Source organism: Populus euphratica, unplaced genomic scaffold (genome assembly GCF_000495115.2).
Source record: "Populus euphratica unplaced genomic scaffold, PopEup_1.0 scaffold341.1, whole genome shotgun sequence".
In the NCBI taxonomy this organism is placed as follows: Eukaryota; Viridiplantae; Streptophyta; class Magnoliopsida; order Malpighiales; family Salicaceae; genus Populus; species Populus euphratica.
The window spans coordinates 268,142-281,655 of NW_011500093.1; the positions used below are offsets into that span (position 1 = coordinate 268,142).

At 30.7% G+C, this 13,514-nt stretch overlaps 2 protein-coding genes across 2 annotated transcripts in view; both read left to right on the forward strand.

Moving 5' to 3' along the window:
• Positions 1 to 4,644: 4,644 nt before the first annotated feature.
• LOC105109186 (Glycosyltransferase family 29 (sialyltransferase) family protein) lies at positions 4,645 to 9,480 on the forward strand. The gene is made up of 12 exons (XM_011003806.1): positions 4,645 to 4,877; positions 4,970 to 5,043; positions 5,158 to 5,250; positions 5,569 to 5,646; positions 5,793 to 5,893; positions 6,375 to 6,567; positions 6,680 to 6,770; positions 6,844 to 6,908; positions 7,545 to 7,699; positions 7,791 to 7,872; positions 8,203 to 8,312; positions 8,887 to 9,480. Exons 1-12 carry the CDS (start codon positions 4,790 to 4,792, stop codon positions 9,080 to 9,082), a joined length of 1,326 nt encoding a protein of 441 aa, XP_011002108.1. The 5' UTR covers positions 4,645 to 4,789; the 3' UTR covers positions 9,083 to 9,480.
• Positions 9,481 to 13,309: 3,829 nt separating this feature from the next.
• LOC105109201 (uncharacterized) overlaps positions 13,310 to 13,514 on the forward strand; it is a 1,192-nt gene continuing 987 nt past the window's right edge. Inside the window, exon 1 of the mRNA XM_011003820.1 lies at positions 13,310 to 13,498. Within this exon, the coding sequence (XP_011002122.1) occupies positions 13,310 to 13,498 (189 nt within the window). The remainder of the gene's footprint in view (positions 13,499 to 13,514) is intronic.

The following is a 13,514-nucleotide window of genomic DNA, read 5'->3' on the forward strand; positions in this document are numbered from 1 at the left end:
TATTTCAAAAAATATTAATTTAAAGTAAAAAATTAAATATTTGTTAAAAAAAATTTTAAAATAAAAAACAAATATATATGTAAAGATATCAGCAGCTCTATTTCTACCAAGTGTTAGAAGATTAGAAATTGGTATTATTAGAATGATGTTAGTATTGTTTGTTAGTTAAGAGAGTTTGTTAGCGTTGTTTCAGTGCCAAAAGAAAGACTAGATATCATGTATTATCTTTCCAATATAACATATATAAATTGAGGATTAGTAAGGAGAACAATTAATTAATGAATAATAAAAACAGTTTTAGAATTCGTCTTTTACTTCTATGTGTAAGAGAATCGATCTTTGTTCTTCTTTCTTTTTATTTTCTATCTTTTCTTTATATATGATCCTTTTCTGTATAAATTCTATTATCTTTCATGGTATCAGAGCTGTAACTGATTTGATGGGATATCTGCTGATTGTCAAGAATTATACGGGCGATTGTCTAAATTTTGGTGTGACTGAGCAAGTAAAATCTGAAGATTATAAAATAGAGACTGTAATTGTTAGAGATGATTGTGCTTACCTCCACCCCGAGACATAGCTGGACGAAGAGGGTTAACAAGGACTATTCTTGTTCATAAGGTTGTTGGAGTTGCAGCTGCTGCTGGCCTTTCTCTTGATGAAGTTGTTGTAGAAGAAAAACGTGCATATGAAATGGTTCTAATATCTTACTAATCTCTGTTTCTAGCATTATTTTCTCATTATCCAAACAATTCTTTCATGATAATAGATATGTTTATTATTTGTTTGATATATTATCAAATTGAAAAAATTTTCTTCAAATCTTCAACTTTCTGCAAGATTTTTCTTTCTCAATCTTTGATTCTCTTCTTTTCTATTTCTTGCACTCTAAAAATCACAACTACTTTTTAACTTCAGATTGTTTAACTCTAATAAGAGAATATATAGATAAATGTTTTTTTCTTTCTCTGCAGTGCAATATCTCCCTCTAATTCTATTCACTTCTTTGTTTATCTCTATGACGATTCTTGTTAGCTTTTCAAAATATCTCTGTTATCTCTCTTACTTCTAAACCATTGTTCCATTCCAGGATGAAACATCCTCAGATCGATTATCATTTTATTAGGGAATGGATTATTAAGGGTGATTTACTGGTCCAACATGTTTCTTTTACTGATTAGTTTGCTAATATCTTCACCAAAGGTCTTTTCATTTCTTTGTTTCAGTATCATTGTTTCAATCTCATGCTTGGCTCCTCCAAACTTGTGATTGAGGGGGCTTGTAAAGATATCAATAGCTTTACTTTTACCAAGTGTCAGAAGATTAGAGATTGATATTGTTAGAATGCTATTAGTATTGTTTGTTAGTTAAGAGAGTTTGTTAGCTTTATTTTAGTGCCAAAAGAAAGATTAGATCCCATGTATTATCTTTCTAATATAGTATATGTAAATTGAGGATTAGTAAGAAGAATAATTAATCAATGAATAATAAAAACAGTGCTAGAATTCATCTTCTACTTCTCTGTATAATAAAAATAATGTTTGTTCTTTTTTTTTTCTATTCTCTGTGTTTTCTTGATTTTTGTTTCTTTCTATATAAATTCTACTATCTTTCAAGATATAATATTTAAGATATGTCTGGCATAAAAATAAAGGAGTGAAAATTGTCCTTATGATTTTTCTATATCAGCTATCATTTAACCCCATTTTATTTAAATGTTAACAGTGGTACAATATTTTTTAAGGGTGAAAATTTTTGAAATTTATTATTATTATTATTATTATTATTATTATTATTTTAATTTTACATTTATCTTTATTATTTTTCTTCCACCTCTTACTTTGAACCCATAACTATTTTTTTTTCTAATTAATATCTTCAATTGCATAAATCAAATTTCATATAATTTGATATGGGATTCACTAATAATCCTAGTAATTTTTTCACTTCTACCAAACATATTTAACACTTGAACTCTTAAAGATACTTTACACCTTTTAGCACTTCACCATTAATAAATCTTACTCTCTTAATATTTCTTTTTAAAACTTTTATTCTCGTATAAAACACAACCCTAACGGTATATTTGAGATATTCTTAAAAATACATGGATTGATATGAGCTTAGAAAAATCGTGACCTCCTCCCGTCCGATAGGATCAGCTCCGCCTGAGATACTTGAAGGATTAATGGGTGATGAAAATTTTCTTTTTTTAATTGCATTTAAATTTGGGATGATAACAAAAAGGAAAAAAAAACTTATTATCACCCTAGCCACCATCTTATAAAGATAAGTTTTAGGAAGTTCATAGCATACATCCTTCCCGGAAGAATCACAGAAACGACAGAAAACAAGTCTGGTATCATGTTTCCGGGTGTTTCAGCCAAGATCACACTAGCCAACAAGAAAGACGCAGCTAAATGACTAGCAAGTGTATTCATCAAAAATCTTTCAATATTTGTTCTTTAAGCTAAAAGATAAGAAGGGGGAATGCGGTCTTCTTTACCAATGTATATCAGCCAAACAGTGACATCAACGTCCGTTCGGGGTGGACCACTGAAGGAAAGGATAGCTGGGACGGTGCAGCCAATGGGGTCAGGGTCCCACCATGATCCGCTTGGCAATGGAGGAGCAAGCCTGAATGGCAAGACCCATTGCCTTGTCTCTTTTGTGTAGCAAGAAAGTGAAGGAGATAAAAGGTGACATTGATTTTGTTTGGTAGTGTCCTCAACTCCTTGTAGCCAAGAAATGGGCTGTCCCAAAAAACAGATCAGAGGACTCGATCCCACTTGCCATGTGTTTTGGACTAAATGTTGTGATATATATGCTTCTCAAAATTATCCAAAATTAATAAATAATTAACCATAACTTTGAACACTAGGGTAAACTTCGAGAATAATTGTATAATAGTAGCTGGTACCTCGTGAATGTTTCACTAATACAATTATACTATTTTCATAATTGAAGAAAAATAATTATTTTTCAATAATTTAATTGCGAATATTTTAGTTTCACTGTAGCATCCAAAAATTGTACTGCATGAAACTAATGCGATGAAATATAATATGGATAAATAATTTGTGATTGTAACGTTCTTATAATTATGGGTGTTATCCAAAAACTAATTTTCAGTTTAATTATATTTTAATATGGATTAATATTTTAGATATTTGAATTGATATGGATTTTAATAATAAATCCATGACGTATCAAATCATAAATTTTCAAAAAAATCTCCTATATTAGGCTTAATATCATTCTAATTAATCAACTGGTCTTCATTGTGTTTGTCGTCTGGTTCCGACCAGATAGCATTAAGACACCCCGTTGTCCAACTTGCTGACTTTTCCAGGCACAAGCCGGTGTTCATGCACTGCAATTTCCGAATTTCAAAGGGCAGGAAGACATTGATACTGCGGATTTTTACGCTGACTGCCATTCTTGTTTCGATTACAAAAACAGGATCAGTTTTTTGTTCGGTTTATCACCCTTTTATACGAGGAAGGAAGCAGATACTGATTTTGGAGCCCCAGGCAAGCAGCCCAACAAGAAAATACCAGCACCCCACTTGCCAAGCCAGCTGAACAAGATCCACTATACAGGAAATCCTGGGACCAAAACCTGAATTGCTGTCTGCTATAAACACAAGCTATATATATATAGATCATGGTGTGTTTTTTCATGACCATAAACTGTTCCAATCCAAGAAGATATAGCATGTATTATACACAATTGACAAATTGACAAGTTATTTGTAAGCCATGCTTCTTGGAGAACAAACATCTGCGTACAAATTTGCAGCAGTTTGAGACTGTCCCCTGGATAACTTGACCCCAAAGTGGACTTCTCGCTAAAAATTTGGGCTATGGCCTCGAACTGGCTGACAATGAAATTAGCTTTTCGGGCTCTTGGAAGCTGCTTGGATTAGTCTGGGATTGGAGCTAATATTTGGGCTTCTGTAGATTACCCACCATGCTAGATTGATTGATTGGGCTTTAATTGTATTGAATAGGTGGCCTCGAACTGGCTGACACTGAAATTAGCTTTTTGGGCTCTTGGAAGCTGCTTGGATTAGTCTAGGATTGGAGCTAATATTTGGGCTTCTGGAGATTACCCACCATGCTAGATCGATTGATTGGGCTTTAATTGTATTGAATAGAATACAATTAATTTTACCCCAAAAAAAAAAGCCATTTTCCAAAACCACAATTCCGATGCATTGCACGACGAGGAGAAACCACTGGTAATATGACTGTGTGTTGCTTGTTAAATATTTTTATTTTTTATAAAAAAATTATATATGCAGGTTTTTTTAATTTTAAAAAGCTAAGTTTAAATATAAAAAATTATACGTATATATAATTAAATAAAATGAAAATTATATGCACTAATAAATAAATAAATAATTATTAATGATATTTAAAAATAAAATTTAAAAAACAAATGTAGATATAAAACACCAGCTCATTCAATGATATTTAAAAAACTAAAAAACAAATGTAGATATAAAACACCAGCTCATTCCAAACTCCAAAGCATTAATCACTATATAAATAAAGCTAAATGTGTGGGATCCAATTAAGAATAGTTTTTTGTTAAGGGACCTAATTAAAAATAGTGCGCTAGTTGTGGAACAAATACATCCATTATTTTAGAGCGTGGAGCTCTGGAGTAGAAGAAATAGCGAGATCGATTCCTCCTTCATTTTGCTTTCTCTTTTGGCTTCCCCGTCCCCTTCTTTATTTTTTTTAATTCAAATTTAATTATTTCAAAGTAAAAAGAAAAAAATATGAGGTTATTGCAGTTGGGCTTCTTCCTAGCTTTAGCTTCTGGTCTCTCTGCTCTTCTCATCTACATCACCGGCGTCTCCGATCTACGTACGTTGTTTTCATACATAATTTCCTATCTACTACGTACATTTACAACTTTCTTAATTTTATGTATTTTGATTTTGTACGATAATTATCAGATGTGAGCAATTCACTATCGAATCAAGATTTGGAAGCATTGCAGTCTCTACAAAACGGTTTCAAGAAGTGCGTGGTAATTTTTTTTTCTTGCAATTTAATTTAGTCTTAGAATTGAAGTATAATGTATAGATTTGGTGGTGTTTCTAACTTTTGAATTTTTTTCCCCGTGATTTGCTAATTTCTGCAGAGTGTAAATGGATTAGGCTTACAAGCTGTGACTACTGGAAGTGATTACTGTAAAGTTACTATAAATTTTCCTAGTGACACCGTCCCCAAATGGGTATCATTTCTTTCTTTCTTTTGTTTGTTTTTTCTTTTTTAACTTTTTGAGTATTTTAGAATTGGCTGCTGATGTTATTAGGTATTAGTGTTAGGGTGTACTTGAAAGTGAAAATATACTTAATGGATTGTGTACTTGCAAGTAATTTTCGGGGCAAAGTTTATGTTCTTAGTGGAATGAGATGGAAATTTATTTTTATTTTTAACATTTTGAGGGTGCCATTCCAGTTCTTATTAGTTGATGATGACTGCCGATGTAAATGTGGGTGTGTGATCTTGATGTGTGTTTGATTTTGTTTGATGCTTTATTTACAAACAGAAAGATCCTAAGACGGGAGAACTTGAAGGATTATCATTCGAATTTAATCTATGTGAAGCTGTGGCAACATGGGAACAGGTGAGAGTTGCTTCATATGTGTGTGTGTTTAGTATTAAGCTTTGATAACCTGGCATTCCGACTATGTTTCTGAGATGATGTGTGTTGTTTGGTTTATTTTTGACGTGAAGTACAATTGATATATTATATAGTGAGTTGATTTTCAGGTGCGGAATAGTACTACAATACTCACGAGTGAGTTCATTGATGCTTTACCTAATGGATGGGAGGACTATGCTTGGCGTAGGATCAATAAAGGAGTACTTCTGTATGTGCTTTTAATTTGCCAGGTTTTTATTTTTTTTATTTTTGGGTAAATTACAGGGGAACAATAGGAAGGGGAAAGTAATGACTTGAATTAATCTTCTACATGAAGTTGATAGAATTTAGGATGTGTCCTCCAATCAGGAGATAAATCATAGAAGAAATGCTAGTGGTGCTCAAAGCAGTTACACTCATTAAGATGAATGATTAGTTGTGATAGAAGTGATGGAAGTATTTGAGGTTTTCTTGGAAAGGAAATTTAAAGTTTATCTCTTGTTAAGATGTCAGTGGTTTTGTATTTATATTACTTTTTAAAAAGTTTCTGGTAGTTCCCAGCAAGACTTATTTTCATTCATTAAATTGGCAAAGTCATTCTCAGGAAATGGGTTTAGCTGTTCAGTTTTGATGTTTAAGTGGGTTATTGTGAGCCTCTAGGACTATTGACAGTAAGTTGTAGTCTGATGTGCCTCATTTATGCAACACAGTAACCAATGCAAGAACAAAACTTTATGCTTGGAGAAACTATCACTGGTACTCCCTGAGACACCACCATATGTTCCAAGGCAGTTTGATCGATGTGCTGTCATTGGTAATTCTGGAGATCTTTTAAAAACAAAGTTTGGAAAGGAAATTGATGATTATGATGTTGTCATTAGAGAAAATGGTGCCCCAATCAAGGTGAGGTTCCTCTTCTTCTCCTTTTTTTTTTGCGTCAGCAATCTAGTTGCTTTTCCCACCTTTTAAATCTTGTTGACATGTTTTTTTTTTTTTTGTTATTTTGTTATTTCAGAATTATACAAAGTACGTGGGCAAGAAAAGTTCATTTCGTCTTCTTAACAGGGGATCTGCTAAAGCCCTTGATAAAGTTGTAGAGTTAGATGGTATGTGCACTAGTGTACTTGTTACCATGCCTTTCATGTATTGCTAAAATACTGATATTATGAAATCCTACAGAAACAAGAAAGGAGGTCTTGATGATTAAAACAACAATACATGACATTATGAACAAGATGATTCGGGTTTGTATTCTCTCTTCTCTTTTACCTACAGTTTCTTTCTCCAAGTTTTATCTTTCACCAAAACTTGTTCTTATGGAAGCCAATATAGTCTCTTCCTTTTATTTTGGAAATTTGACCTTACACAGAAAGTTAAAATTTGTTGATGAATTTCAGTTTATGGCTTGCAAAAGAATGCATGCAAATCTTTGGAATCTATGCTTTACAAAAACAATCTGAATGGCAATCTAGTTAGCCTTCATCTTGTTTTGAGTGCAAAATCATTAAGCTTGTATCAAATGAACAAAATTGATGCCACTGCAATTTCTTTCCGACCTTATGACTTTAGCTAACCTTTTTCATGAAGATTTTGCATGCAACACCTTGTAACGTGTACTGGAACTGATTTTACTTTATGGAACTACTCCAAGATTTGGTTTTATGCTCTGTTCGAGCTTTATACTTGGATTATCTGTCCTTTAATTATCATTCTTGCAAGTTATTTTGTGTAGAATTTTATAAATGTCAGGAAACTGTCCAGTGAGTAGAGTTATATAAATATACCTGTTTACTGTTTTAAGAGACTGTCTAATGAAAATTAGAAGGACCTTTCTCTTCTGCTTTTCTTGCTGGCTTGACTTTTCCTTTTGTCATATGTAGGAAGTTCCGATAAACAATCCTGTATATCTCATGCTAGGTGCATCTTTTGGATCAGCAGCTAAAGGAACTGGACTCAAGGCTCTTGAATTTGCTCTCTCTCTCTGTGAGTCAGTTGATATGTATGGTTTCACTGTGGATCCAGGATACAAAGAATGGTATAAAAATGTTTCAATGCTTATATCTTGCAAAGAGTTCTTCCCACAATTTTATTATGGAACCTGACCATGTAACCTTCTGTTATTTCAGGACAAGATATTTCTCAGAATCCAGGCAAGGTCACACTCCTCTCCATGGAAGAGCTTACTACCAGATGATGGAGTGCTTGGGTGTAAGTTCTCATGAACTCTAAATTTCTTTTTTCTTTTCTTTTTTCTTTCTTTTTTTAAGGTCAAAATCTTTTAATTATCCTAATATTGCAACCTCAAGGACATAAAGTCACCATTTGATGTCCCATGGCATTCCATATGGATGGTTTGATTCGAGTACAGTTCCTTACTTTTTTCCTTTTTAACTAATAACTTTCTGTTGGGCTTCGAATATGATTAAATTCTAGGCTTCCAAACTTGATTCATTAGATGTTTTAACAAGTGAAATCCTGTAATTTGTTGTTGGTGGATTTCTTTAGTAGTCTGATACCTTTTGTTTGTGGTTTGTTAAGCTTATCAAAATCCATTCCCCTATGCGAGCTGATCCCAGCCGTGTTGTCCATTCGGTACCAAGCCAGAGAACAATTACAGCTGCTAGAATTGCATCAGAGAAATTGTTGAGGTACCATTGTTGCTCATTTAGTTGTGTTTCATCAGTTGTTATTAAATTGCCAGAAACATGACTTGAATCATGCTGTTACAAAACAGTGGCCAGGGATGTGTGCAAAGTTTAGCAACTATTAGTTATCTTGATGTTCAACCATTTTCATCTAATGGACGAGTAAAATTTGTTACCATACAACCTTGAAGTTTAACCATTTTCATCAAATGGATGAGTAAAACTTGTTACTGTCATTCACGCACATACAATTGTTGAAGTCAATGGTTGTCATGCAAAGGGTGTCGTACTGTTGGCAGTGTTAAAATTAAACTATTCAACCTGAGAAAGAAGGAATTATTTGATTGAGGAAAGATACGCATTAGCTCATGGTTTTTTGCAAGGGAACTTTGCAAAGCTGCTTGCCTTGTCATCATAGGATTAACATGTGACTTCTCATTACTATAGGGATGTTGAATCATCATTGATTCATGTGCATTGATGATAGAGATCTATATTCTGAGTGTGTTCCTTTTGTTGAAGTGGCGACATCTTCATCAATTGATAACTTCTTTCTTGCACATTATATGTGTTGTAGGAGGGTTGGAGCAGGATCTGAAGACCCACTACGTGCATGCTCCATTAGAAAGAAGGTAGCAAAAAGAAAGTCTGCAGCTATCTCTGGTCTCAGAAAGGCTGCTGTAGATCATCAAAATTTCGTTAAAGGCACAACCATGTATCCTTTGGAGCACCATCCTGGACATGGTCTCCTTTGCACACTGCCAAAAGATTGAATCAAAGATAGCTACAGTTGCACCGAAATAGGTGATGAATTTGTTAAATGACTGGCCAATATAAACCACTCACTAGCTGCTGTACTTCAATTGCTCTGTTCAACAAAATTTTGGTTCGAGTCAGAAGGCAACACAAAATGCAGGTGAAAATCATTTTTTTCAGAATTTTAATTTTACGCGTAGCTTCATTGTTCTTTTGACTAATAGCATCTCCCTATCATTTTTCCCTTTGATCCCTTAATCATTTCTTCGTCAAGCCATTTTCTGTTGTAATTGGATTGGACCATTTTCGCTTTGCCTCTTGTATATGTCTCTTGGTTGTTTTGATGACACTAAACAAGGAAAACAAAAGGACATTTATGTATTCTAGTGTCGCATATTTGCGGATTCTTGGCAAATTCCTGATGTTTCAATAGAGTAGCCATGACAAAAGAGTAGAACACACTTTTCTTAATTTCTTCGAATTCCCATGTCCCATGTAACGTGTTGTAAGGAGATCCAGTGTCGTGATTTTAGCCATAGGCTTTGGTTGTTTGGTAGGTCTTGAAATTCTTATGGAAGCATCGAATTGGATATGAAAAGAATGAGATGGTTATAGTTGATTACTACTTAGCTGTCTTGCACCTCGTCGTGAGTTGTATCAGAAGTTTATTTTGCAACATAAAAAAATGTGCAGGAGCTCGAAACGTGCTTTGGTGCATCAAGATGTGCTTTTAATAAAATTGATTTAAAATTATATGCATGCAATAAATATTAAAAATTCTAATTAAAAATTAAATCAGAGGTTAATATAGCTATGTCTCTTGGTGAGCTCTCAGATTTTGTTATTTATTTATATGTCAAAATAATCCCTCTTTTTTTTTAAAAGCACTAATTTAAATTTCATTGATACAAAATAATATTCTAGTATGATTTTTTTTTTAATATAACTTTTCGAGACATATATAACCCTATCTAGTGATATTTATTGTTTTTTAAATGACAGTTTATTAGAACTGTAAAAGCAAATTTTTGGAAAAGAAAAACTAAGCTTTTTATATTTTCGACGCAAATATATTAACAAAAAAAAACATGTATTTTCATGAAAAAGTTTTTGAAATTTATGTTTAGAAAAGAAAAACTAAGCTTTTTATATTTTTGACGCAAATATATTAACAAAAAAAAAACATATTGCTCACATATTTTCATGAAAAAGTTTTTGAAATTTATTTTTTAACTAATCATATAATTATAAAATATACCAATAAAATTATAGAACCAAAAAAAAACATTTGTTGTCAAAACCTGCTATTGTTATTCATGTAACTTTTTCTAACATAAATTAAAAATAATATACTAAAAATAATTTTTATTATTTTATTAAATAAATTAAAATTAAAACTAAAACAAATAAAGGCTCATAAAAATAGCTAAATACCTTGGCCTCTAGGCTAGTTTCTAGCTAGAAAAAAGCATGTAGGTCACGTGTGGCAATGTTATGAATAGGTTTTCGATTATTACGAGATGTCATGACCATATTTATAAAATAAATATATTTTATAGTACTATAATTATAAATCAGTATCAAATAAATAATAAAAATTAAAGATATAATAAAATCAATATTTTATAATAGAAAAAACAAAATTGTATTGGTGATAAAAAAAACTTAGAGACTAAACAAAATGATTAAAATTGTATTGGTGTTAAAAAAAACTGAGAGACTAAACAAAATGATTTATAGCAATTCACAGTATTTTGTGAAGAAAGATACAATACTTTTGTCATATAATTTAGCTTTTTTGTTAATAAAAAAAATTATAAAATTAAATTTTTTACCAACTTAATATTAAAAAAACTCAACAAATATAATTTTGGAAAAAAAACTTATGATAAAAAACATTGTAGCAATTGATAATATTTTGTAAGGAAAACTACAGTGCTGTTTCCAATAAAATCGCCAAAAATAATTTTGGAAAAAATATATGGGAAAACATTGTAACAATTCACAGTGTTTTTAATAAAAAAAGCTATGAAGAAAAATTCTCAACCAGCTAGTAAAAAGAGAAAAAAAAACCATGTTAGAAACACTGTAACAATTCACAGTAAAAAAGAGGAAAAAAAACCATGTTAGAAACACTATAACAATTCACAGTGTTTTGTGATGAAAGCTACATTGCTCCCCCACATGATTTAGCCTTATTTATAATGACTTGTAATTGTAATTCTTAATTAGCTCAATATTAAAAAAATAAAATTGACAAAGATAATTTAAAAAATAATCAGAAAACAACCATGTTGAGAGACAATCTAACAATCCACAGTATTTTGTGAGAAAAACTACAATACTTTTTTTAGATAATTAAACTTTATTACAAAGTTAAATTCTAACCGGCATAATATTACAAAAACAAAATTGACAAAGATAATTTTAAAAAAATATTACAAAAAAAACACAAAAGAAACTAAAAAAAAAAACCATGTGGAAAAAAATACTATGGCAATTCACAGTAATTTGTGAGGGAAGTTACAATGTCTTTCTTACATATTGTAATTGTAATTTTTAACCAGCTCAATATTAAAAAATAAAATAAAAAAATAATTTCAAAGAAATCATCAAAAAACAAAACAAAAAAAAAACATGTGAAGAAACATTGTAGCAATCAATAATATTTAAAAAAAAATTCAAAACTAAATTCTTAATTAGCCCAATATTAAAAAAATAAAATCAACAAAAATAATTTTAAAAAATAAAAAAATAAAATAGAAAAATCATGTGAAAAAATACCGTAGCAATCCACAGTATTTTAAAAGAAAAAATTACAAAGTTAAATTTTTAACCAAATCAATATTAAAAAAATAAAATCAACAAAGATAATTTTTAAAAAAAAAACTAAACAAAAAAAAGAGGAAAAGTTGCGGAAAAGAAAGAAAAGTAATTTTGAAAAAAAACAAAAAAAAAAGGGGAAAGTTGGAACAAAAGGAAAACATGAACAAAAATAAAAAAGTTAAAAAAACAAAATACACCATAGATTATTATCATAATGCATAATATATTAGATATGAGTAAATAATAAATCATCCATTTCTTTTAACTTATTACTTAATAATTTTTTTAATTTTAAAACTTACTTTCATTGAAATCACTTCTAGCATCACAGTTGAAACTATTTTTTTTTTTATTATTAGTATTTTACATTTGATAATTGATAGTGACTTGTTCTCTCATTTTCTCTAGAAAAAAAATCTTTTTTTATTTCAATTTTAATTCTCTTGTTTATTTTAAACAATAAAATTGATTTTTTTTTATGAATTTAGATTTAAATAAACTATAAAAAAATATTATTCAATTTTGTCACCTTTCACAGATAACACTATAGGTTTTTATGTGGATTTTAACTTTATTTTTTTAATAATATACCTACTATGAAAAAAAACTTATGAATATTTTATTAACATAAAATTTATGTTTTTTAAAATCTTTAATATATTTTTTATTTAATTCTATTACATTTATCAATATTGTTTTTGCAACCATACACAAAATATTAATATTATGACTTAGTTTGAATATTTTATTTTAAATTTTAACTTAAGACCATAATGAATTTTTGTTCAAAAAAAATATTTAAATCTTTGGGTTGATACTTGATTTTTTTAATATATATTTGTTTTTGTATTATTAAATAAAATACAATTTCAAGAAACACAAAATCAAGTTAATTTTTTTATATTTAATCTACAATATCAAAAAATTTAAAATATATATTTTTTTACTTTCAAAATAATTTTGGTCTTATCCGCAACTATTAAGAATACGAGAATCGTTGTTATATAAAATTTATAAATTATTTCTATAATGGATTTAATATTTTTATTAAAAAACAGAGTAAAATTACCTCGTGTTTCACATGCGAATAGTTGAATAATTCCATGATGATTAGATGAAAACAATGAAAAAACACCACGTGTTTTACATTCACTAATTACCATTTCCTCGTCAACGTGGCTCCTTCCTGGAACCCCACCAATCTATATCAAGACACGCGTCAAACACCCAGCAAACCCATTTCACAGACTCTCACTCACTCTCCACTCTACAGTTCACTCTCCTGTCTGCACCCCCCCTCCTCTCTCTTAATCAAGCACAAAAAAGAAATACATAAACAAAAGCAAACCCTAGAGATTAAGAAAAGTTTTGGTTTTTAAGTTTTTTTTAATAGGAGTCTTTCAAACTCCCATCTTGAAATGGCAGAGATACGCCCACCTGAGACCAATCCAAACAACGGTGGCGGCGGCGGTAGCAGCGGAGGTGGAGGAGGGGCACTAACATCATCTGAAACTGTAGGGTCAAAGAGGCAGCGGAGGCCAAGTGTCCGATTAGGCGAGATAGGCGGCGGAGACCAGCTTTATGAATCCCAACACCACCGTAGAACTGCCAGCAACAGAAACA